The sequence below is a fragment of the Polistes dominula genome, unplaced genomic scaffold (genome assembly GCF_049000335.1).
Source record: "Polistes dominula isolate Pdom_NZ unplaced genomic scaffold, Pdom_raw_medaka contig_12, whole genome shotgun sequence".
Taxonomy (NCBI): domain Eukaryota; kingdom Metazoa; phylum Arthropoda; class Insecta; order Hymenoptera; family Vespidae; genus Polistes; species Polistes dominula.
The window spans coordinates 4,298,554-4,326,105 of record NW_028301116.1 but is presented as its reverse complement, the minus strand read 5'-3'; the positions used below and the strand labels follow the sequence as shown (position 1 = coordinate 4,326,105).

At 30.2% G+C, this 27,552-nt stretch overlaps 3 protein-coding genes across 10 annotated transcripts in view; 1 reads left to right on the top strand and 2 right to left on the bottom strand.

Moving 5' to 3' along the window:
* Window positions 1-17,249, bottom strand: part of CARPA (Carbonic anhydrase-related protein A) — a 231,849-nt gene extending 214,600 nt beyond the window's left edge. Inside the window, exons 1-2 of one of the 8 annotated variants that reach the window (XM_089176802.1) lie at window positions 17,188-17,249; window positions 15,547-16,293 (exon numbers count right to left, since the gene is read on the bottom strand). In XM_089176802.1, coding sequence (XP_089032928.1) covers window positions 15,547-15,604 — 58 coding nt within the window. In that variant the 5' untranslated portion in view covers window positions 15,605-16,293; window positions 17,188-17,249. Of the gene's footprint in view, window positions 1-15,546; window positions 16,985-17,104 lie in introns of those variants that run through there. The other 7 variants (XM_089176797.1, XM_089176799.1, XM_089176801.1 and 4 more) reach the window with 7 other exon arrangements.
* Window positions 17,250-24,671: 7,422 nt separating this feature from the next.
* Window positions 24,672-25,779, top strand: Sf3a2 (splicing factor 3A subunit 2). The gene is made up of 2 exons (XM_015323369.2): window positions 24,672-25,354; window positions 25,442-25,779. Exons 1-2 carry the CDS (start codon window positions 24,809-24,811, stop codon window positions 25,715-25,717), a joined length of 822 nt encoding a protein of 273 aa, XP_015178855.1. The 5' UTR covers window positions 24,672-24,808; the 3' UTR covers window positions 25,718-25,779.
* Window positions 25,780-25,804: 25 nt separating this feature from the next.
* RpL27A (ribosomal protein L27A) lies at window positions 25,805-27,393 on the bottom strand. The gene is made up of 6 exons (XM_015323382.2): window positions 27,292-27,393; window positions 26,948-27,011; window positions 26,758-26,855; window positions 26,502-26,651; window positions 26,095-26,230; window positions 25,805-25,874 (listed from the first exon to the last, which is right to left on the bottom strand). Exons 1-5 carry the CDS (start codon window positions 27,292-27,294, stop codon window positions 26,102-26,104), a joined length of 444 nt encoding a protein of 147 aa, XP_015178868.1. The 5' UTR covers window positions 27,295-27,393; the 3' UTR covers window positions 25,805-25,874; window positions 26,095-26,101.
* Window positions 27,394-27,552: the final 159 nt, after the last annotated feature.

Sequence of the window (27,552 nt, the reverse complement as noted above, 5' to 3'; positions counted from 1 at the left end):
GCGGAACTATTTTCAGCAAACTAACAACGAACAAAGATAGATCTTAGTTTAGATCTTCTCTGGAAGAAAACTTTTCACTTGATTTCAAAAACTTTCTCCTAATTCGTGAAAGAAAAACAAACGGTTTCTCCAATGAAAAAGACCCCAAAAAAAAAATATATATATATATATAAAGAGAGAGGGGGTGAGTAAAGTGGGCATGTTATTTGCTCAACGAAAATAAATGAAAAAACTAAAAAGAAACAAAGTATCGAACGATTCAACTTCCTCAAGAATAAAAGGAGCAAATTTTAACGTAAAATATCAAAATAATAATAGAAAATGAATAGATAAAAGTCATCCTATTCTGATTGGCTACGTCATAGTACGTTCAAGTAATTTAAGAAAACAATATTTAATATTCAATCGATGTTACGTTGAGTACTAAAAAATTTATTTAAATATTAACAAAATTCTGACTATTTCTATAAAGTAGTGATCAAAAAGTGTCCATTGCAAAAATAGTTGCCTAAACTAAATAAAAATTGGGTTATGAGTTTAATAAAGGATTATATCATTTAATCATTAATATTTTTACATTATAAAATCAATTTTATAACATACTATTATATTTTAATGTAGTAATATAGAGTATAATATATAAATAAATATATTATTTATGTATAAAATTATATATATAAAATAAATATATAAATAATATATTTAATATATAAATATAAAATTTTGTCAATTTTTAATTATATCTATAAAATATTGTGATAACCAAAAGTATTATAAAATACCTAATCCAATAAACAATATCAAAAAAAAAGTAATAAGTAATAATTATAATTAAAAATATAAATGTAATAATAAAATAATTATCTTCTTAGTTTCTTAAACAATTATTATTGTACAATAATATTTTTAATATTACAAATATTAACTATCTTTATAAAATAATAGAAAAGAATAAAAAAATAACACAATAATTAATAATTCTAATTATAAATATAAGTTTAATAAATTAATAATTATCTTCTTAGTTTCTTAAACAATTATATTGTACAATAATATTTTTAATATTAAAAATATTAACTATCTTTATAAAATAATATAAAAGAATAAAAAAATAACACAAAATTGACTCGCGTAAATTTAATTAGCAAAATAAAATTTGTCTGATCCCCCATTCAAAGGGTGATATCAATTTAAACAGATTAGAATAGAGATAGAAATAGAAATAGAAATAGAGAAGTAGAGAAGGAGAGAGAGAGAGAGAGAGAGAGACTAATAGAGTAATGGAGAAGTCGTGGAGGTGACGTCAGAAATAACAGTAAGCATATAGATACTGTTGAAGATTTGAAACTATCTTTAGATGTAAACTCGCTATCGGCGGCTGGCAGACAGGCGGCCAGACATTGCTAAAGTTCGTCGAAGAGGAAGTGCAGAATTGTCCAAAGGGTGGTAAAGAGAAAGAAAGATAGAGACCGAGAGAAATAGAAAGAGAAAGAAAACGAGAAGGAGGAAAGAGAAAGGGGTTGAGTTGGGGTTGAGGTGGAGGGACGAGTATGAACCAGGGTAAGCGTAGTTTCCTCTTCCATCTTTCCATTGTTTTCTAGACTTTTCGGCGGGAAAACTTACTCGACTCTTTGGAACCCCCCCAACTTCACCCCCGTGAACGATATAGAACTGCGCACCCTGACAATGCCTTTAAACTTACATATACTTCACTGCCATCTTTCCTATTTCTAGTATATATATATATATATATAGTTATATGTATGTATGTATATATGTACAAGAATATGTATTTTGATATAAAGGGTGGAACGAATTGAACATTACAACAAGATTTCTCTATTATATTTCTTTTTATAGAAATTAATTTGAAATTTTGTATGAGTTTTTTTTTTATGGGAAGTTTAAAATAAATTTCTTTTTTTTTTTTTTTTACATTTAGTTTGCGAGTATCGTTTTATATAAATTTAATCGTAGATGCATCATCGTTGCATGATACGACTCCTATATGGGTTGGTAATTCGTATGGGAATTTTTTGTATGGGCAACAACATGTATATATGTATAAATTGCTAGTAACGAAAAAATTAGATATATAAAAGGGTAGTATCAAAAGTTTGGAAAAAATTCATCATTCGTACGCAAAATCAAATTCGTATTATTTCAAAATGGTTGTTAACGATAATTGAAATTCATTCGAATTTTCATTGTAACTTTGATACAATTTTTGTTCATTTTATTTTCTACCGTTAACGATTGATGTTTTATTTAGTTAGTTATTTATGCGAAATGAATAATTCTTTTTGAAGGGAAAAAGAATTATATTTAAAAATCGATTGAAAATGTTTTGTAATATTTTATATGAATCACCCTGTGTAGATTTTCACGTACATTTATAGTAGTACGTGTGCAGTGATATATATATATACATATATTTTTTTGTCGGTCTTTTCTTTCTTTCATTCTATCTCTAACAACTTTTTCCCGAAGCAATCCGAACAAATTCGAAACTTATTAGCAGAAAGACAGACCGATGCACTATAGCGTATAGTCGAAACGTATTTATTTGATCGCATTATCGATATCGAACGAAATTAAAAGATGACTCTTGGTAATTAGAAAAATTTCATCATCTTCTTCTACTTTCTTCTTTCTTCTTCTTATTTAATGAAAAAAGAAAAAATTTAAGAAGATGGTTCGTAAGAAACACGTACATTTATATTAGATCAATCGATAAGTAACACAAAGATTCTATATAAAAAAAAAAAAATAAGATGATATATTCGAATATTTCTTAATTATTTTAAAAATTATATTCCAACTTGTGGAATATTATAAACTTTAACTACTTTTAAGTAATCTCACAAAAAAAAAAAGAAAGTAAAAGAAGAAGAAAAATTTCGAACTTTTTCGAATCTACTTTTAGATATTTAAAAAAAAAAAAAAAATTCAAACTTTACTTATCGAACAATTGTAACAATTGTAATATATATATATATATATAGAAGAGTCATCGTCAATAAATTTAAAAAGAAATCTTTTGATCTAGACAATTTGAAAAGTTTTTTCCCCCTGATATTCTCTTCGGATTCTTGAATTAATCGAAAGAATAAAATATTGTATTTTCAAAGAAAACGAACGACTAGTACTACATTGAGTTAATACTTGGCATTCGATATAATATAAGTAAGTACTTACTCGCTACGCTAAAATTTCCAACTTAACGAGCACGTCTTTTCCATCAAGACCACAACACGTAGACGAGGAAGTTTGTCAAAGTAATTCGAGCGTTCCAAGCTAGAAAATTCCAGTCACGTACAGTCAAACACTCCTTACCTTCTTGAGAAATCCTTATTATACTACACTCGCGATAATAATCCATGCTCTCCCTCACCTTCCCTTCTCTTTCCATCCCTTCACTCTTACTCACTCTCTCTCTCTCTCTCTCTCTCTCTCTCTCTCTCTCATTCGTTTTCTATCTTTTTCTTTATCTCTGCCATTTATCACTACCTTCTTTTTTATTATCTCTATCTTTCTACATACATCTGTATCACTCTCTTTGTCTCACACATCTATCTCTCTTTATACTCTCTTTATAAATCTGTCTACTGTCTTTCTATTTCTCGACATATATATGTATACAGGATGTTTAAAAAAAAAAACCATTCAATATTTATATGGTATATAGGATACACTGTACTAAGTAAAAAAGATTTTTTGTAAACATAAGATAAAAAGTCAACAGTTTCTAAGGTATCAAAATTTTTGTTTGCTAGTATCATGATTGACTTCCATCGCATGCGATGTTAACTTTAATATTTTTTAAAGCGCACTTTAAAATACAATTACAAAATATCATGAAAATGTCAGTGAATGAGAAATCTGGAAATTTCAAAAGAAGTTCGCAATTATATAAAAAGAAGATGCCAAATGTAAGTAGAAATAGAAAGTGGACACGTGAAAAATCTTCTGTAAACATCGAAAATTTAATAGTAACGTTATAAATATTGAATGGTTTCTTATTGAACACCTTGTATATAATTCGTGTATAATAATTTTTCTAATATAAGTAGAGGATATTAGAATATTAAAATAATTGTTAATTAATCGAAAAGAATGTGTATTGTTACCTGAAAATACCAAATAAGTGATCGAACTACCGTCTTCCTCGAGATTCACCTTCAGATTGGCACTTTACCCTCTATCAAAATTCTTATACTAAATGTTGTTTATATGACTTTTCCGACTGTTACGCATGTGTACAATGATAGTAATATTCCTAATAAAGAGAATTTAAGATAATAACGTTCAAATTTTAGCATTTCTACACATGCGTAACGTTAGGAATATCATATAAACAACACCTTATAAAAAAATGTTGATAGAAGACAACGTGCCAGTCTGAAGGTGAATTTCGAAGAGGACGTTAATCCGATCATATAATTCGAGCTTTTAGATATCAATACACATTCCTATTGATTAATTAACAATTATTTTAATACTCTAATACACTTTTCTTATATTATAACATAATTTAACCCTTGAAGTCATCACTACACAGGTGTGATAAAAAAAATTACATTAGAATGCAAAAAATACTAAAATTAGAACGTTTTAATATTAAATACTCTTTATTAGAATTATTATTACCGTTGCACACATGCGCAGTGTTCGAAAAGTCATATAGACAAGATGTAATAAAGGAATTTTGACAGAGGACAAACCGTTAGTCTGAAGGTGAATTTCGAATTGGACGGTACTCCGATCGGATATTTGGCGTCTTTAGGTAATAATACATATTTCTTTCGATTAATTAACAATTATTTTGATACTGTAATGCATTCTACTTATATATTAGAATATTTATTATACATGATTTATATACTGGATGTTCAAAAAACAAATCATTTATTACAACATTAATTTAATCATGATACTATCAAGCAAAAATGCTTATATCTTAGAAACGGTTGACTTTTCATCATATTTTTACTAAAACATTTTTATTCAGCACAATATATCCTATATACCATATAAATATTGAATGGTTTTTTTTAAACATCCTTTTCATATTTTTGTAGTTCCACCTGTCTGTCCGTCTCTTTATCATTCTTCCTTCTCTTCATTTTCTATTTCTTTTTATCATTGACCATACATGAACTCAATATCTCAAAACAAATCGTATCGTTAATCTCGATGATATCGAAACTGTCGAAGTAATAGAAAAAAAAAAGAAAAAGAAATTCAAATTGCATAACTTTTCTGAATATCTATGCATAACTTCACAACGAGATAAAAATAAAGAAAGAAAGAGAGAGAGAGAGAGTAAGAGAGACGGACAGATATCGGAAAAGATAATTTAAATAGAAAATTGATGCAATTAATTGAACGATCGGTTCAGTTCAAACTAACGACTAAAATCATCAACTTTTTTGATAACTATGCTCGTAATAATAATCGCAAGGCCATTGAACAAAACTTTGTTCTATCTCTCTCTATATCTCTCTCTCTCTCTCTCTCTCTATCTTTTTTTCTCATTTTCCTTTTCCTAATTTTTTTTACTCTTTTTTTCTTTCTGTCTTTTTAAGCTGATTCTCGTTAACTGTGAAGACCTGAGGAAAAACAAAAAACTCGAATGGGGAAACGTTACGACTACTTAAAAGCGACAATTTTTCTACAAAATCTTCTTCTATTAGACTTTTTCCTTTTCCTTTTCTTTCTCTTTCTCTTTCTTGTCTACGAGCTGCGATGACAATTTTAGGATGACTATTTGCTTTCTCTTTCTCTTACCTTCTCTTACGTAGAAAATCTTATCTCGAGCTTTGTACAGAAAAGCTTCTTACTTTCCTTCCTGTTCTTTTACCAAGTACAGTGATGTAATATTAAAAAGAGAAAATAAAATATACCAACAGTTTTTTTTCCCTTTTTTTCTCGATATATTGGCCCGATTTGTGCAATCGATTTATCGATCACGTATTTGATATCGTATATAAAAATTTCAACAAATGAAAATAATATAAACTGTCTCGTAATAATAATTAAAAAATGTTAGAATTAATAAAATGTATTTTTGAACGACAAAAAAATAAATAATACAGTACTAGATGGTACATTTTTAACATTAAAATTTTCATATCCGAAAATCATTTATTAGTTGTTCTTAAATAATTTAAAAAAAATAATATGTATAAATTTAAATATCATAAATTTAGTACAATTTTAAAATTGATCGAATTTCTTAATAATAATTTAATTTCTAATAATAATTATATATAATATTTAATAATATTTTTTATAATTATATTTTAATTATATTAATTAATATTATAAAAATTAATATTTAATTAATTATTTCTAATAATAATTTTAATAATAAAATATTTAAAATAATTAAATAAATCAATATTGTAAACTAGCGTTCACTAAATTAAACCTTTAAACCGTACACTGCAATAAATAATTACTGAAATATTATTTTTGTTAATAAAAATTTGAACGCGTTTTATTTGTTAACCAATCAATTAAAAAAGACTCAAGCCATACACTAATTATTATTATTTTCTATATTATGTAAAAAAAAAGTATTAAAAAATTATAACCACAAATAATGTGATGAAAGAGAAAGAGAAGTATGAAATTCGTTGACAAAATATAAAGAATGAAAGTAAAGAACAGAAAAGAACAGAAAAGAACAGAAAGAAGCAAAGGTTTTCTCAGAGCTTAAATAAGCTCATATTAGCTGGTGAGTTTTCTGTAGCCGAGTTTCTACATGCTCGCAGGAAAACTCTTACAAAAAGGTCGCCCTTAACCTCGTGACTCGCGGCCCTTTAAAACTTTATTAAGCACTTCTACCTTCCGCGAATGTAGACTGTCCACCGAATTTCCCTGGGAGCTCGCTAACTCTCCTGTTCACTAAATTTTTATATTAACTTGACATTCATTTTTCATACTAACATATACATATATATACCTATATATATATATTATCTATACATGAGTTAGTGGTAGACGTGTAAAAGAAAATTTGTACCATTTTTTTTTTTTAATTTTATTTTTCATATTTCTTTTCATCGACATGTTTTATTTATCAAATAATCTTCATTGAATATTTTATCGAAGAAACAAATAATATTTTTATATGCAAATATATATAACACTCACACACACGCATAGATATATACGAGGGTAGGTTGAAAAGTTTTGAACCTAAACAAAAAAATAGAACTAATATTTTTTATTTAATAAAAGTAATTAAGTATTAAAAATGATAATTGTAATAATATGTGTAGATACAAATATATATATATGACTAACACACATAGATATATATGTGAACGGGTTGAAAAGTTCTGAGTCTTGCATAGAAACAAATTTTTGTCGAATTTAAATTCACATTTATGTAAAAAGAAAAAAGAAGAAATAAAAGTTCTTTTCGTTAAAACTTTTCAACCTACACTAGTACGAATAGTATCTTAAAAATTAATTCATTTGATACTCATAGGACAAAATTGGTTACCCTAATGCGTATTAATAAAAAGTAAAATTCATAAAAGTAATTTTTTGGTCGTAGTGGAAAGAAAACGTAACCGATCTGAAATCCAACAAGTAAATTTAAAATTAATCATTCGATTTAAGGTTCATTTTAAATTCAATCTTGTAAGTAGGTACAGCAAAGGGAAGGGAAGGGAGGGTATACCAAGGGTCTTAAGATATAACAGAAAACTTCTACCGTAGAAAAATAAGAAATTATTCAAGGGAATCAGGGCTGTACGATGTATCATCGATAAAATACACCATAATCGTTCTATACTACGTGTTGCCAACGTGAGTGTAAACGGAATTTAGATCATCGTTTTCCACGAGCTCGTGTGCTCTCTAATACAAGCAAACCGCACCACTGCCATCCTAAATTTTCTCTCTAATGAAAGGATCTTTCCTAGTCGAAGATAACGAGCGATATATTCTCATTGTTTCGATAGAAGAACCCAAAAAAAAATGCATCTAAAAAGAATTATTTCTAAACCCTTATCCGCGTTAAAATTCATATTCATGCGTATCATTCCTAAAAGGAAATTGAACAGATTGGAAAAAACAAAAATTTATTTATTTATTGAAAATATTAAAAGTATTTAAGAAATATAAAAAAAATAATAAGAGTGGACAAAGTCACGCGATAATATATATATATAATTATTATAATTATTATATTTAATTATATATATAATATTATATTATATTAATTAATTTATATTATAATAATATTAATATTAATATAATTAATGTTATATTAATTATAATATATTTTTTTTATTATATATAATAATTAAATTAATATATAATAATTAAATTTATAATTAAAATAAAAAATATATAATAAATATATAAAATAAAAATAATTATTATCAAACTTATTATATATTAATGAATACTTGATAATTAATTAAATTAAAAGTGGCTATCATAAGAATATAAAAAAATATCTTAAATAAATAAATCAAAAAAAGACAAAAGGACAACGTTTATAATAATATCTGATTTGAGAAGAAGTCATTTGAGATGATCTCAGAAAGAAGAAAAAAATGATTCGGAAGATTAAATAGATAAAAATAAATCGATAGTTAAACATCAAGGTAGCAACGTTGAGTAGGATCTTAAAGGCAGATGAAAAGGCCCTTAAAAGAAATGAATCTCTTGAAGAAGGTTAGTATAGGATAAAAGAGAAAGAGAGAGAGTGCTAGAGATATATTTCGTTCTAAGAAGCCCCTACAGTCGATTATAAGTATCCCGACTATCGCGTATTATCGTGAGAAACATCTTTCGACGGGGTGACTCTCTCTTTCTCTCACTCTCTCTCTTTCTCTCCTTCTTAACTCTAAAATAACCTTCGAGAATAAATGAGTTTCCTAGATAAAGCGATTTTCCTTGGTGCCTTACTTATTGGATAAAATCACTTCCAACTTTATACATATACCTCTATATACTTATTATTCATATTATTCATATAATACATATATGCATATATTATTTTTTTTAGATTTTTTTTACAGATTTAATTTTATTAAAATAAAAATAATACGCAAATTCTAAGATAGATAAATCGACAAATAAATGATATATTTACATAATCAATGAAATTTAATTTATACAAATATTATATTATAACACTTTCTTTTAACATATTTTTTGTTTATTTTTTTTTTTGGGAGAATATTTCTAGAACTAAAGAATATAAGATGAATAATAAAATATATTTTTGTACATAATTAACAAAATATAAAAATCTCTTTCCCCTTATATAATATATAATTTAAAAAAATAAATAAATATATAATATAATTTTTTAAAAATATATAATTATATATAATTTTTATCTCAAATATATCATTTTTTCTCAAATTTTATTATATATAATGATTAAAAGGTATGCTTAGTTATTGCTAATAAATTTTACTTATTGTAAATCTTAACTCATGTTATTGTAACTATTATATGAATTTACATACTAATATCTATTTTTGTCTAGAATGTAAATAATTATCAAACGACTAAAAATTATAATTCGATTTTATTTATTTTTTATTTCAAATCATGTCCAACCAATCGTAAAACAAAATCAATCATTTGCTACTTCAATTCATCTTTATTATAACGTATGAATGATTTGAAATTAATCATATATATGAAAAATATATAAAAGATAATTTTATAAAGTATTGATCTTTTGGGATTGGAAGCCCTATATTATTTCAAGCTAGAGTAATATGATTTTAGTATGAAAATTGGGGTTACCGGCTAGAACGTTCTCTAGTCTCTATTCTCGTAACATGGATTTACGCTAGCTTAATCGACATCAATCGAACTGTCTACGGTTCGCTAAATAGACCCTGAGAGATAGGGACTCCGATCGTCGATAAACTCGAAAGTGTCGAGAAATTGACATCGTACTGACGTCCTTTTAAATGATCGTTGATAATAACACTGACTCTCATTGTCAATTTAATATAATATTTTGATCGATAAGAAAACATTGATTTTATTAATCAGCAAAATTATGTTTCTTACTTGTCATTAATATCACATCTATTACGTTTTAACATAATTATTTATATAAAATGATATAATGAAATATTACAAATTTTAATTGAACGTATACATAATTAATTATATATAATTAAATATTAATATATTAATATTATTATATATTAAATAGTATTTCATAATTTGTACTATTTATTTAAAATATTATACTATACGATAATATGATATTAGGTTGCGTCAAAATTCTTTACACCAAATTTCTAAATATAACAAATTCCAATATAATTTATATATATATATATAAATAATATTTAGTGTAATTTTTAGTTTAATATTTAGTATAACATTTAATTACTTTAAATATTATACTAAACAATTACGTAAAAAAATTATGAACGAAAATTTATCTAATACACTCTGTCCACTTGATACAAAATACTTTAAATTCCAGCACAACATAATAACCAACCTAATCTATACAGAAAATTAGAAAACAAGAGAAAGAGAGAAGGGGAGACGATAATAATGAAATTAAAAAAAATAAAAAGTAAGAAAAAAAGAAGAGGTTTTCTATCATAGTGCTATTATACGCGATGCGTTAGCGTTATTGACAAAAGGGAAGATTGTGTTAGCGAGCTATTGTGTAAAGAGCTGTCAGTCATTTTAGACGAATTGTTATTCGCCGTTCGTCCGAACTTTCAATCATACTGATTGACGGTCGTACGTCCTCCTCCCCTCCCCTCTAACTACTATCATCTAACACATAGCTATTAAAGACTCGCACAATTCGCATTGTGCGTGTGTATATATATATATATGAGTGTATATACGTGTATAGGTAGGTTACTATATATGAATTGTATGTGTTTATATCGTATACATATTCGAGACTCATCCTCGTTAGCATCCTACCTGCGATTAGCGACAACAACCCTTGTAGTTTGCGGAAACCGTAGCAGTTGAGAGTGTACCAGCTTCGTTGGATAGCTCGAAGATCGATCGAAGAAGATCTATTCGATTTTAATGACGACTAACTCCCACCTCACAAACACCCACACCGATCCCTCCTATTTTCTATCCCATTCTCTAGCCCTCATATCGATCATATTCTAAATATTTCACGAAAACGAGAAGATATTCTATCGAAGAAATTAATTTAGTTTTTTCTTTGTTTGAATATTTAACCCTTATCGATCGTCAGGTTTTTATATTGTTGATTCTCACTTAAAAAGTAAATTATATGTGATTTTGGTAAATATCGTTAAACACACAAAAATATAAAATTGTTCTGTATTATAAGAATAATTTATTATTTATTTTAATATATAAATATTTATTTTAAAATATATTTTTATTATTTGTACCGATAAGGGTTAATTATAATAATGTCATGGAATTTGTTCTTTTTAATTGTGTTTTTTTTTTCAAATCAAATGTAAATTAGTCAACGATGAAATTCCACACAAATTTTATTTAAATAAAAAAAACATAGAATCAATACAACATACACACAGTAACATTTATACATCCATCAATCCATACATACATACATACATATAATACATACATGGGTCTATTCACTGACGGGGAACAAGCAAATGGGATCACATTTTCTCTCACGAAACATTAATCTCTCATGGACAATTGATTTTCTCATTCGAGATTAGTAATGAAATAATCGGTGATTAGGATTTCGAGATGACTTTTCATTGAATTCAGAGAAAGAGAAAGAGAGAGAGAATAGTGCAGTTAGTTTTAATGAACATAACAGAAATCAAAGAGGGGAAGAGTGTGATTGAAAAAGGTGCTGAAGGGATGAATAACAGAGAGAGAGAGAGAGAGAGAGAGAGAGAGAAAGAGAGAGAGAGAGAGAGTTGGGATTTTAGTGAAACCTTTTTCCATCATTCTCTCGGTGGAATCTCAGTGGACGTATGAAAACGGACAAGTCAATTTCCAATGGTGATCGTGCGAAGCTTTTGTTGGCAATAAGCGCTCATTTTATGCCCATTGACCCTATCCTCGTCCACTATGCAATGTTTGTACGAGCGCATTTTGCGCCCTATCTACCTATATACATACATACCTATCTATACATCTATCTATCTATCTATATATCTATCTACACGTGTATCTATCTATCTATCTATGTTAGTACATATGTACGTATGTAATATGTTATATATGTATGTGTAGATTTTAGTAACATCGAAAATGTTGCTTGCCATCCTCGTTTTACGATCGCACGAACAACATCAAAAAAGAGAAAGATAGACAGACAAAGAGAGAGAATAGTATATTCTTGGTAAACACGAAATTTTCTCAGAGAAAATGATCAATTTGAAAAAACAATCGAACGATTTGTCCAATTCTTGTCCGCACGTCTCTCTCTCTCTCTCTCTGTCTGTCTCTCTCTCTCTCTCTCTCTCTCTCTCTTTTCTTTTTCTCTATACAACAAAAATAAACACACATATACTACAAATATATATATTTTATCATAAAATACCAAAATTAGAGAATGTCATGATTCACATGGTGAATTTTAGCAAATATCAAATAATGTCGTTGAAAGACCGAATATTTGGGTATATTTTTTATACAGTAGTATTTCGAACATATACCAAACGATCATGCCAAATCTTTACATTCTCCAATTTCTGTTTTTCACGATAACATATATATATATATATATATATATATATATATATATATATATATACATATGTATAAATGTATAAATTTATTATCAAAACCTCTCCTCTCTGTTTAACGAATTTAATAGAAGCTTTCCCTGGTGTGCTGTTAATTAACGCGCAAGAGGCATATTTAAATTAGTCGTAGCTACTACCTCTGCCTACCCTCCCTTACCCTCTTCTCCTCTCCTCTCCAGTTATCCTAGTGTTGTTCATCGTTCATAGGGATATGCTGCTAACGCGTATACAATCGGCCGAAACTCATTCCGTATGTATCTAAAATGCTAATTTCCGCTCGATATCCTATATGGGGGGACGAAGAGGGAGGGGGAGGGTTAAAAGGAGCGAAGTGGGGGTAAAGGAACAAGAGGGTGAGAGAAGTAAATGCAAAAGGGATAAAATTCATTCGAGCTACTATCAAATAATAATAATAATAATAATAATTAGAATAATATAATAATAATAATTGTTATTGTTATTTTTATTGTTATTATTATTTGGTAGTATACTGAAAAGGGATCATCAAAAACTCCTGTGCAATTTGGCAAACGCATCCCTCTCGTAGTTTGTTCATTCTGTTCGGTTCCGTTCTGTTCTGTTTTGTTTTGTTCTGCTCTATTCTGTTCTGTTCGTTGGTTCTCTTCTCTTCAGTTCTGGTTCTATTCTGTTCCGTTCTGTTCTGTTCGTACGTTTAGGTTCGTTCTGTGCGTCGATTATTGCATAAAGCACAAGGACGACGCAACACGTTGCAGATAAATCTAAAGCTACGAGTTGGTCTGCACGTTAAACGAAAACGGTACTTTCCAAAGAGAGAGAGAGAGAGAAAGAGAGAGAGAGAGAGAGAGTGAGAGTGAGTGAGAGAGAGAGAATGTGTGTGTATAAGCGCGTCTTACTTTTCACACCGAATGAATGAATAAATTTAGGGGGGTTTACCAGAGGTAATATACTATTAGACAATATTAAATTACCCATATGTTGAAAGAAAAAAAAAAAAGAAACGAACAAACGTATGAAATATTTCATTCTTGATATTTGATGCAAATAAAAGAGTGTTGACAATTTTGTTCGAATTATGTTCAAACCCGAATGATTTCGGTGTGAACTTTTTTTGTCGACAGAAAAAAAGGTTCATCTTTAAAAAAACAAAAGGAAGATGGGTGAAAAAAAAGGACGAAGAACAAAAATGATTAGAAATCAGAGACAAAAAAAAGTACGGGGGTGGGGGGTACTAGAATTTCATTGAAAAAAGAAAATATCTTCGACAAATCGTTCGTTGTAACTAAATCCTGTTTGTAGAAACGTTAAATTACAATTTCGTATTTATCGAGATAGTTACATCGATTATTTACTTTGAAACGATAATGAGCAACAATTATTAATGCGAATGAATGTTAGCACGCGTGTTTCTAACGTTCGTAGGAATTTATCCGACAAAGTGTTTTCCTTTATTCGAATACGACGAATTCTAATGCAAAATCGTTGACACGAAACAAAAAAAAAAGACAAGAATTTTATCTAGACGACGTAATTTTTTCAAATAAGTGACATAGTTTTTAATTAACACGTAACGAATATCGTTTTACGCGTTTTGTAATTAAATTATATTATTCAAGTTCACGTACTGCGAGAAATAGAGTAGCAATGCTTTCATTCTATTTCATTTCGAACTACTGTACGTGTTTAAAAAAAAAAAAAAAAAAAAAAAAGAATTAAAAGAAAAAAAAACAAAGCTAAAGAAGTAGTCTCTCAACGCGTTTGATTTTTTTTTTCCTACTAATTCAGTTAGCGTTCTTTTGACTTTGCGTTATTCCGTTGCGGAACGTATTTAGAAAAAAAAAAAGGAGAAAAAAAAGCGAAAAACAAAAATTGCTTGGTTTCCATTTTGGTACTTAACATTAGACGAAATATTTTTATAACTTTCATCCACTGTAAAAAGGGCCACAATTTTACGCAGAGATATTCAACACCCTTACATCTCGTTTAATTTTTTAATAAAATTTTTTTTCTTTTTTTCCCCTTACTTCAATACTACTAATATTATTATTATTATAAATGAAACACATAATAATATTGTTTATTAAAATGCGTAGATTTTTAACACCTTCATATCACATTTAATTTTGTTTGTTCGTAAAACCCTTTACCACTATCATTACATTAAAATATTATTATTATTATTATTATTATTATTTGCTATCTTTTTCCTTATCTAATTTTGTTTCTGTAGTAGTAGTAATTGTTGTAGTATGTAGTAAAAAAAAATCTTGTAGTCGTTTTTCAACGTACACAAACCCACCCCTAACTTTTTCTCGTTCTTTTTCTATTTCTGTCTTTCTTTCTCTTTCTCTCTCTCTCTCTCTCTCTCTCTCTCTCTATCTAAAACTTTTTTCGTCCATCTCTCTCCATCATCCTCGATTTCAACACGTAGATTACGACCGCTGACACGCGGCAACGCGCCCGTAAAAACTGTCGACGTATAAAACCGACGTGGTGTTCCCGCGTACTCGCCGTTCAGCTTTTTTGCACCATTTTCCAACCCCACTTTCGGTTGCTCTCCATGGCACTCGTCCATCGAGAGACAAAAAGAAAAGAACGGGGGTGAAAAGAGGATGACACGAAAACGATGAATCGAAAGAAAATTTTGCTAACTTTTTTTTTCTTCTTATTTTTTCTTTTTTTTCGAATATATGTTTCTAGTAAAGTCGAACGAGATAGAAAAAAAACCAATTTCCAATTGTGTACGAGTAAATAAATGAACGAAACAATATTTAGTCAGTAACATTAATTAGTAAGAATAAAAAGAAGTTCATTGACTTACCGTTAACGATGAAGAGAACACCGAGGATGCAAAGAAGACGCAAGGAATAAGCACACATTTTTAATATATCTTCTAATTATCAATGAAAAATGATGAAATTATCATTAGAATAAAGAAGATGATCGTAGGAGTTAACGAGCGAGTAATATTCTTGTAATATTACTCATAGATCGTAGAACGAATAAGAAACAACAATAATATTAAACAAAATAATTATAAGAAACAAACACACAGTATAAGAGTTCTCACTTAGTTCCTAGAATGAAAGTATCATCATAATAATCATCATCATCATTATTATCATCTTCTTTTCATTCACGTCTTCGTTCGTGTTTCTAAAACCACCGATTATTCGATTAACTATGGGGGTTGGTTAGCAGAATTAACAATGGGGTTACAATAATTGTTTCTTCTTTCTTCTTGGTAAACTTCATCGATCAATTTTATGTATAGATCTTTGATCTCACACTGTTTAATTCCGTATCATTTGATGTTTTTCTTTTTCTTTTTTTTTGTGCTAAAGCATCCCTTCCTATATTTCTTGCAGACCAACCCTAAAACAACCCTTCCTTTCCTTTCTTCCTTCTTCCTGTGTAGGAAACGATCGGTCACGAAAGCAGATTGCAAACAGCCAAGTGGAGAGCTTTTACGATCGCTAATTACAGACGATCGCGTTAATCGACTTCGATCTTTTACTTCTCTGGAAAAAAGGTGAATCCTCTTCCTATCATAAACCGATTCCCCTTTCTAAATCGTTCCACAGATAAAACCGAATGTTAGTTCCAAGAAAATAAAACCAAACTAGGTTTTCACTTTCTATCTATCTCTTTCTTTCTTTCTTTCTTTCTTTCTTTCTTTCTTTCTTTCTTTCTTTTTGTTTATTCTTTTTCTTTCCCCTAATTCCTTTTTATATCAAATCCTTATCTCTTTCCTTTTTTTTCTTAATCCTCTTATCCTTTACTTCGTTTTACTCTAACTTTTCTTTACCGATACTTTTTTTTATTTCTTTTTTTTTGTTTTCTTGACGTTTAACCCCTTTTTAATTCACGATACACTTCTTCTTTATTTTAACATATTATTATTTTTATTTCTTCCAATTTATCATTCGTCAAATAAAAATAATTCGTAAAAGTTCACGAGATCGATGATTTACATTTTTCGACAATATTTTGATTAATTCGATCTAACGATCCAAATCAATAAATATTTTTTTAACACGCGCGAAAAATTTCGTTACACTGGGGAATTAAATATAATTTCAACCAAAAAGAGAAAAAGAAAGAAAAGTAAATAAATAAAGAAATTAATTGAAATTCATTAATCGTTCCGAACGTACATGTTTAGTCCGAAACCATCGGAATAGGATATTAAAAATGGTAAATAAAAATAATATTAGAAAGCTCAATAAGAAGTAGAAAGAAAGAAAGAAGAGAGAAAAGAAAAAAAAATATATATATATATATATATATATATATATATATATATATATATATATATGTATATATAAATATTTTAAAACAAATAATAGTCAAATAAATATATATATATATATATATACATATAATTTCGAAGTGTTATATATTATAAAATAATAATAATAATAATAATAGTAAGCAATATATAAATAGTGAAATAATATGCCAAGAGCAAAGCGTCCATCCACGTCGAGCTCGCGGCGCTTACTGAAGCGTTTGTCCGTCGTCTCTTTGGCGAGTGCATCCGTGACAAGCACGTTTCTCATCCCCACCACTTCTCTTAAGAATCGAGTAGTGGGGAGGTGTAGTAGGGAGATTGGTAGTGGTAGTATATAGTAGTAATAGTAGTAGTAGAAATAGTAGTAGTGGGGTGCTTTCGGAATGGGGGTGGTTTGAAGTAGTGGAAAGGGGGTGAGTTCGACGCCGAAGGGGCGCGCAGATTTTCATTGTACGCATGCGCATAAAAGGAAAAACCTTTAGCTACTTTTCTTCCGTAGATCCGGCGCGCGCTTTTCACGGAAATCTACGAAACTTGGCGAATATGAGCCGAATGCGATCGCGATTAGCAGAGTGCGCTCTACCGGTCGGTAACTTTAACGTAGAAGGGGTAGGAAGGGGATGAAAAGGACATCGAGTATGTCCCGCGAAACGCGCACACACGTTTTCACCCTCTCTCTCTCTCTCTCTCTCTCTCTCTCTCTCTCTCACGCACACTTTCGCACACACATTCTCGTTTTATCTCTCTCTTTCCCCCACGTTCACGTTCACTCTTGTGTGAGCGAACGAACCGACCGGCAAAACTTATGACCTCAAAGGGGTCGTTAACGAGCACCCACCAAATTAGTATAACGGCCACTCCTCTCTCCGTCTCTTTCACCCTCATCTCCAACGCCATTAGCCTTTCCCTCGTCTCTCTCTCTCTCTCTCTCTCTCTCTCTCTCTCTTTCACTCGATTTTCACTCGCGGATACTTTGAGACGCCGAAAATTTGGATTACCCGTAGACTTCGTTTCCCTTACTTTTTTATCTTTTCTTCTCTAATTTTTTTTTCTTTTTTTTTTTTATCGTTGAAAACCCCGTCTATGAATCCGTCCGTTTGTCCCTACTATCGGTCTACTATATATCCTTGTCTTTGAGCAGAAAATTCATCTCAGAAAAGGCCGATGCCTGGGGTTCGTTGGTTGGTTCGTTCGTTCGTTCGTTCGTTCGTTCGTTGGTTGGTTGGTTGGTTGGTTCATTCGTTCGGGCCAGACGATGGAGGACGAAAAACAAAGGATATCGATATGCGGGCGAAGTAAAACAGAATTGAAATGAGACAGCTAGCACGTTCGCTTTGAAGTAACGTCGATCAAAGCTAGTTGAAAAGAGGTAACCCCCCAGAGATGAGGATAGGGAGATATCGACAGAGGAAAACTTCTTCTCACGTCGAATTCATCAATTCATCGGCCTCGTTGCCCGAGGATCATAGAAAAGTGTCCGTTCTTTTGCCACCCCTCTATAAAGAGAGAGAGAGAGAGAGAGAGAGATTTCCTCTTTTTCCTTTTTTTTTATTCGTTTTTTTTTCTTTACTCCATTTTGTACAATTTCGCTTTGGATATTTATATATTCCTATATGCAAATTTATCCGAACGTTTAGTTCCAAAGTTATCCAATATCAAAGACTCTTGTTCGTTTTTAGATTATTATAGTCAATTGTAATATAATTTTGTTTGCAATGATTATACTATTATACTCAGGAATGAACATGTAACAGGGGTAAATTTTTAACTTTAATTATATAACGTGTAAATTTGAAGATATTCTTTTTAAAACAAAATTCAATTTCTTTTTTTATCTATCATAAATAATAAAAAAAAATTAAGAAATAAAAATTTTTGTATACAACTAAAATAATTATTTATTCTCTAATGTGTTTAACCCCTTAAGTTGGAGGATCGAGTAAACCTGAGCGACGTTGTATCACGTTAAACCAAAATTGTTTCTTAAGGGATTAAATAAAAAATATCTTATAAGAATTTTGTTAATCTCGATCTTAATATCGATATGTATTCTCTCGGTTAATGGGGGGGGGGGGTTAAAGTTTTAACGAAGGAATTGGAATGGATAGTCGAAATTTAGATAGCAAATGGATTTTCAGTATTCGCGAAACATATCCCGAAGGGAAATTTAGCAAACGTAGTGACGCTGGTCACCCTGATAGTGGTACATTAAAAGCAGGAGCACGGAGGAGCCCTGGATCGTTTCGGATACGAAGTCATTGCCTGCCCTGTGGGACGTTACGAAATGAAATTGTCACAATAATCATGCGCTAACGTACATAAACGAATGTAGGTGTAGTATATGCATACACGTCCAACAGAAGATCGGTACGTGCTTTCGAATCGACGAATCGTTAATCTTTATCTGTATATGAGCATGTATATTTGCGTATGAGTATGTACATATATGTATGTATGTATCCATGTGTCTCTATATACCTTGACACGTACACTTAGTATCACAGAAATTTCTAATTTCTTTGAAAGCTCGAAATGTTCAATTAAGATCGCCCACATATCAAATTATTGTATTTCTATTTAAATATTTGAAATAATTTTCCTTTTATTTATCGTTAAAAAAAAAAATTAATCATTCTACAAATCTCGTAAAAATACGATTTTGAGAAAAAATTATTTCAACTATTAGGTTACCAACTAAGTGATTGCGAATTTTGTCGATAGATGGCTTTTTAAAATCAGCAATGACTTAGTTGCCAACCTAATATTAGATACCCCCTTGCAATAGCGCAATTTTTATTTTAAGTTTTTTAATACTATTGCAAACAAAAGAAAATATTTAAATGTTCATATATATAATCCATTCTAATACAATATATTATATATATATAAATTAAACTATCAAATTATATATAGATAAACTACAGATCTACAGCTTGAGGTTAAAAAAAGATTTTGTAAAAAAAAAAATTAAAGAGAAAGAAATAGAAAGAGAGAATAACTTTTATAGAAAGAAATTCCGTTTCTTGTACGATCGATGCACCCGTACTAGAACCTAGTCGGACGCAGTAACAATTTACTTTGTGAAATAGAAAAAGGAAGGAAGATGAAGAATGGGGAATAAGGAGAGAGACAGATAGAGTAAAAGTTTAGGATAAATATTGGAAGAAGGCAAGTAGAGCGTGTACGCTAGGAGACGTTAGTTTCTCGCTCGTTATAACCGAGTTCCAGGACGAAGGTAGTCGACGAGTTGACGCAACACGTGTCCCGATCTCACCTATGTCTCTCTTACACTCTTTCCTTCTCTCTCTCTCTCTCCTCCTTTTTCTTTATCTCATTAAAAGAAACCTTAACAAAACCTTGACAGATCAGAAGATAGTTCGGTAAAAGAGATAAAGTTAAAGAAATGTGAATGATAGTCCCTGTTACGTTTCATGACGAATCGGTTTTTGATTAGTATTTAATTGAATAAGTAATTTGGTGAACACCCTGTGTCTGTAAATAACACACACACATACAAAGTTTATTAGATTTCATATAAAGTTATTCGTAGGTATTGGACTATCATATTAGCAATAGTCTTCATTACACGTTGCTCGAACGGCACAATCCCAGAACGGCCTTCTCATCTGCCTCTGATCATTTCGCACGCAATTTGGAGTGATGCCAGAACGTGGTTGCCCGCGACCATAGTGTATAAGGTTGCTGCTCCTACTGATAGTAGAGAGGGAATGAGAGAAGGTGAGAGAGAGAGAGAGAGAGCGGCTAACCTAGAGTGGGATAGTTTCAGAGAAGAGAAGGAGGTGCAGATATCAGAGAGAAGGTATACGAGAGTTTAGATTGTGAGATAGAACAGAAGGTAAGTTGGTAGGTAGGTTGGCTGGTTGGTTGGTAGATAGCTAGCTAGCTAGCTAGGTTGGAAGGCTTCGAAGGTTGCAAGCTACCTACCACCAACCTACCTACCTAGTCCGATCAGGTTCTCATTCTAGAGGGTGTGCCCTTCCTACACCTCAATGGATTGCCAAACGACCACAATCCCAGCACCACCACCATCACTACTACTACTACAACTGCTACTACTACTACTACTGTTACTACTATCACTACTATCATCAACACCAGTACTAAAGAGTTCCCGGACCATCCGAAGAATCTGATCGCCAGCTATTAAATTTCTATCGGAACTGGGATTAATCGGTAGCCTAGTTCTTTTTTTCAATTTTTTTTTCTCCTTTCTAACACAGTACTTATATCAAATATCTATTCCTCGATTATTTTCATCTAATTTTAATTCTATTAAATCGTTCATTGATTATTCGGGTCATTTATACTCTAATAGATCTTTTAGATTTTATATTTGACCCAATTTATTCACAATGAGATGAAATTTTGAATGCATTTTTAGTAGCCATTTGTTAAATTATTATTTATATTTAAGAAAATATTTATTCGCATTGATCATTTATTTTTTTTTTAAATATCAATAACAAAATTGTTATTTATATTTGTAATTAATTTAAATTATTAGATAATTGAAAATTATTATCATTAGCTGTTATTTTTTTATCAAAATTTATTAAGGAAATCCTTAAAAATCAGCTGTTTATGATATATTGGTTTAAGTATTCAGAAAAATAAGAGGGAAAACTCGGTAAGAATCTTCGGTAAAGTTGGAGGGAAGCTTTCGTTGCGAGAGGACTCGGCTATTTTACTCCGGTGTTTACCCAAGCGATCCCAAGGGAACGCTTTTACATTTTTATCGGGTTGTTTGGTCCTCGACCTTGGGTAATTCTTCCAAACAAGACAGTGACGATCATTGGAATGCGAAAGCTTAGTGAGATTTATCCCTTTAACAATAAATATTTTGGATTGATTTATGATCCCATTTAAAAAAAAAAATCTTAACCTTAAAATATCAAAATCTTTGACCTTTTTCATGAATATATTATCAATAAAACTAAAATTAAAAAAAAAACAAAGGTTTAGAAATCGACGATTTTTTTACGATTTCTTCCTTTCTAACAAGAAACTAACTCAACAATAACCAGCCTAATTTTAGGAAAGAATCTTTTTTTAAGATTAATGATAGAACCAATACTTCAGGAAATTGGGGTGGATCAAGGTGGACATTTTGTTAAGATCGTCTCGATCAATGTTTTGATCTTTCTCTAACATTTAGTCTATTTCTAGATAATGGCAATTAGTTGAACGATTACTAGTAGTAGTGCTTAACTGATCAATGATGCATTCACTAATGTTTAAATATTCCTTACCTGTCTAAGTTAGTTTTTCAGATTACTTTATTCTTTCCTTATCTCTCTCTCTCTTTTTTTCTATCTTTATCTGATGAAGCCGCTAAAACGTCCAGAGCCGACAAAAATTTCTGAACTTTCCGTAATCAAAGTTCTTCGTTTCTCACAGTTCGACTTTTCTAGAAATTTTCTAAAGTGTAAAATAATGTATAGCAATCCAAAGGATGAGGCATACTCTCTGTCTCTCTCTCTCTCTCTCTTTCTCTCATACCACTCCTATCTACTCGAAGGAATTATTAACGAGCTAAGAGTTGCGTGCTGGGTAGACAGTAAAAAAAAAAAGAAAAAAAAGAAAGAAAATATTAGAAAGAGAAAGGGAGAGAGGTGGAAAGTGCAAAGATAGGCTTTGAAAGAAAAATCTTGGAAAGGTACGACAAAGTAAACGAATAAGAACGATGAAGGAGAAGAAAAGAAATAGAAAAAAAAAATAAAAAGAAGAAGAAGAAGGACCTAACCTAAGGAAAAGGAATAGAAAAGAGATACATATATATATATATATATATATATATATAGTGAACGTGGGGAAAAAGTGTACGACCATCTTGGTACACTGTGCGCGTCGGATAAATTTTCAATCGGACAAATTCTGAAGGGGTACCCTCTCCCCGCCTGAACACAGCTGAACAAGTTTAAAAATCGATGCTGTCTCGAAGCATCTTCTCTTCTTTTCTCTCCTTTTAGCTTTTTCAACTCAAACGATGCTTCCTCTATCTTCATCTTTCTTCCTCCATCTTCCTCTCCCACTTTTCAGTTGCCTCCATTTCTTACATCGTCCTACGCTCTCACCTTTCCACCTTTCTCCTCCCACCCCTTTTTTCTTCAAACCTCTGAAAGAGGAAAGAAACGTACCTTTTTTACTTCTTTCCAGAATATCCAAAGGTGAACGAATACGTGCAGTGCACTGCATAAAAGCATATCCTGCAACACAATTTTCCAACGATCTCGAACTATATATATATATATATAAAACAGCCGCTTGTGAAAATTCCCGCGTTAAACGAGATAATGTTTGCCCTCTGCAATTTTCAACCCCGATTCTCCTACTAGGTCTCTCCTCGAAATTGTCGCCATTTTTCTACTAACTCCTAACAATTTTTTATTCGTTTCTATATTGAATTTTTCTAATCGAATTTTCATTAGCTTACAAACTACGTTTCACCAGTTTTCTTTTTTACTTTTTTTTATTTTATTTTATTCAATATGGACACCTATATAAACGCCTGTTGTTTTCTTTTTTTTGGTATTTCTTATCTGACAATAAAAATTTGTTTGAAAGATAATGTAACTTTTAATAGAATCGAATGTTGAAAATTGAGACTAGTCGAATGAAATTAGAATTCAACATTATTACAAGTACATACGTATACATATTTATTTGTATGTGTGTATTTATATGTAGGTTGCAATTCTAAATCGAAAATAGCAGCAAGTAGTACAATTACGATTCGGTTTCCCACGTCCTACTTAAATATTCATGAATTCTAATGGCGAATATATTTTCTCTACTAGCTCGTGCCAATACCGATGACTGAAGTAGTTAATACCAACTGCCTTTGGCATCCATCTTTACTGCTTCATCTGCTAAATATCCTCTTTTAAAACGTATTTACCTATCTTTTAAATTTATTTCTACTACGTCTGTCTTTCTTTTAAATTTATTATCGGATGATACTTTGCAAATAACATTGAAAAAATGTTACAAAAATTATTATAGTTAAGAATAAAATATTATACAATATGCGATTAATGAAAACATTTATTTCGATTACTTTTGTATTTAAAAATTCATAATTGCAAAATCAATAAATAAAAAATTGAAAGAATAATGCGACTGTAAAGAAAATATATTTGAACTCATTGAAACGTAATTGTATCATCAAATAAATAAATTTATAATTTCTGATAATTATTAACATGATTTAAACAATTATCAAACATTTATTAATTAAATTAAAAGTATACAAAAATTAAAAAACCCCAAAAGATCATAAGCTTTTTGAATTCATTATCGGAATATAAAATTATACCAGATCTAGGGAAAATGGCGCTGCTATTACGAAATTCGATGTTAGGTAATTCTCTAGGATCCAGTCTATCATGATACGTTACAAAAATACGAATGGTGGTGCCATCTAAACAATAGTACTTCTTACTGTCGATAAGAAAAATATTTTCCGTAACTACCGATGATAATCATAAAGATTAAAAATTGAATAAAAAATATAAAAAATCATAAACTTAACAAAAAATATATTAAAAATCCAATTTAACTTAGAAAGAAATCAACCAAAAGTCGTATATAAAAATATTGCATAGTTTTAAAAAAGAATTCTATTTGTATGTTGGTAACCATGAATAAACGAATGACATCATAGCATTTTATTCAAAATGTGGATAAGTTGTTGAAATAAAGTATTAAATAAGAGTACTCGTTATAATTTTAATTTAATATCGTTTTGTTTATTAAATAAAAATCCATCATGGATTTTCAAAATCGACCAGGTGGAAAAACAGGAGGTGGTGGTGTGGCATCGTGGTCAGAAAGTAATCGGGATCGACGAGAGAGGTTAAGACAATTGGCATTGGAAACAATCGATCTCAACAAGGATCCGTATTTTATGAAAAATCATTTGGGCTCGTACGAGTGTAAATTGTGTCTGACGTTGCACAATAACGAGGGTAGTTACTTGGCTCATACTCAAGGAAAAAAACATCAAGCTAACCTAGCAAGAAGAGCAGCCAAGGAAGCTAAAGAAGCACCCCAAACGCTTGCACCAGAAAAACCTAGAGTTGAACCAAAAAAATTTGTTAAGATTGGACGACCTGGTTACAGAGTGACTAAACAGAGAGACCCAGAATCAGGACAACAAAGTTTACTATTTCAAGTTGATTATCCTGAAGTTGCAGACAATGTAATTCCTCGTCACAGGTTCATGTCTGCTTATGAGCAAAGAGTTGAACCACCAGATCGTAAATGGCAATATTTGCTATTCGCTGCTGAACCTTATGAAACTATAGCGTTTAAGGTACGAATGATTTATAAATCTAAACCTTTAACTAACACTATTCTCATATTTTTACTATGTTTACAATAATAATATTATTATTTATAGGTGCCAAGTAGAGAAGTGGAAAAAGCAGAAGGAAAATTTTGGACACACTGGAACAAGGATACCAAACAATTCTTTTTGCAATTTGCATTCAAGAACGAGAAGCCATCCGTAGGCAAAGTTCCACCTCCACCAGTGCCACTAATTCGACCAGGATTACCACCAATGGTACCTGTACCACCACCTCCTAGACCACCAATATTTAATCCAGTTCCACCACCTCCGGCATTATTACCATCGGGGATGCAAATTCCACCTCCTCCACCTCATATAGCTTAATTTTAATTCACGTATATATGCAAATATACTATATATAATAAATAATTATAATTAAGGGAAAATATTGAACGTAATACTTTTAAAAAATCTGATTTTTATAAATTTTATTAAGAATATGTACACAGTGAAAGTACTTGCGTCGAATCCTCCAAGTTTCCTATAATCAAAATGACATTCGTAATTAATTATTTTGAAATTAATATTAAATCATAATTTCATTGTAATCTAAGTAATTCAGTAGTACAATAGTAGAACAATCCCCATATTATTTCAAGTGTTGTACGCACTCAGTAAGACCGCCCGTTCGTATTGTCATCATAATAAAAATTATTTAAAAAAAGATACTATATATCAAATAAAATTAGAATTAAACGTACGTAAAACTTATGCGGAAAGAACGCATGCACCGCCAACTGCCTTGATTTTGTCTTCTGCCAATTTACTGAAGAATTTTGCTTTTACGATGACTGGTTGCTTAGGAAGCCGACCTTTTCCCAAGAGTTTGTAATATCCCTGAAAAATACAAAACAAAACCCATAAAAATACATCCCTAAAGAATTTATATATTTATAAGATTTGTGAAACAAAAATTGTACCCTTGAGCTGACTGCACCAAGACTGAACAATGACTGACTGATTCAACACGTGTAAACTGAGTATAATACTCGATACTACATTCCATAATTATTTTATATTTGACCCGTAAAAAATGAATCACCGATCTCCAGTATTGTTACAGTGCAAAGGGTTAAAATGAAAAATATTGTTAATAGAATAAACTTACAGCTTTAACCAAATCGATAACAGGTACTTTGTTTTCCATTTTAGCGTACTGTAGCCTTCTGTGTTCGGGTAACAATGCCCATAATTTGTCTAAATTTAAGGTAGGGCACCATTTTGTGTTACGACGTAAATGGTAATTTCTCATACCAAGCTAGAAAACAAAAAGTAATCATTAGGACTATTGATTTTTAATATTCATGTTAACTCGTGTAGAAAACATTTTTTATACAATTACATTGTTGTAAAAAGTTTCTTACCTTACCGAAGTAACCAGGATGGTACTTATCAAAGTTGATACGGTGATGGTGAAGACCACCAGCATTACCGCGACCACCGGGGTGCTTCCTGTGTTTACCTAGATAAAATTAAATAATTAATTAATTAACATGTATTAGAAAAAGATTTTACAATGATTCATGGTATGTTGTTTGTAACAAAAGAACTAACCTATACGACCATGTCCATGACTTACGTGCCCACGCAACTTCCTTGTCTTTTTCTTATGTGTCGACTAAAAACAAAAAAAATAATTTCATTTAATAATATAATTTAAAAAATACATTGTAAAACAAGACTCATTGATATTTTAAGAGCACACAAGTGGGAAGAGAAATGTAATATTTATAAATTCATATTGTGGTAAAAATGAGAAAATTGTTAAATTAATATAAACTTTAAAATATACTTTACAAAAATGAATAATCATTAATTATAACTAAATATTAATAAACTTACGGATGTTCAAGCCATCTTAAGATTGTTTTTGAAAAAGAGAAACGCGAAATACTCACCATGATGATTGCCGTGTGAAGAAAGTTCCGTAATGGAAGACGTTAAAATTTCTACTATAGAAATCCTACGTGAAGAGTAAAAAGATGGTGGAGCCACATAAGCTACATCTAGTTGCTGAAATATGAACTATAAAACGTAGGATGAAATAAAAATAATATTTTTAAAAGAAAATTAAAATACTTTCATAAATAATTTCGATAAATGCAAATAATTCCTATTGTTCTACATATTGTTAATGCTTCATTTAATTTTTTGAACAT

What these genes read in the sequence shown, in the direction of transcription:
- Sf3a2 (XM_015323369.2), top strand. Translation starts at nt 24,809, where the DNA reads ATGGATTTTCAAAATCGACCAGGTGGAAAAACAGGAGGTGGTGGTGTG. An exon ending in ATGAAACTATAGCGTTTAAG is followed by an intron (nt 25,355 to 25,441) that starts GTACGAATGATT and finishes TATTATTTATAG; the next exon opens with GTGCCAAGTAGAGAAGTGGA.
- RpL27A (XM_015323382.2), bottom strand. An exon ending in TCATGGACATGGTCGTATAG is followed by an intron (nt 26,856 to 26,947) that starts GTTAGTTCTTTT and finishes AATTTTATCTAG; the next exon opens with GTAAACACAGGAAGCACCCC. An exon ending in TTATCGATTTGGTTAAAGCT is followed by an intron (nt 26,231 to 26,501) that starts GTAAGTTTATTC and finishes TGTATTTTTCAG; the next exon opens with GGATATTACAAACTCTTGGG.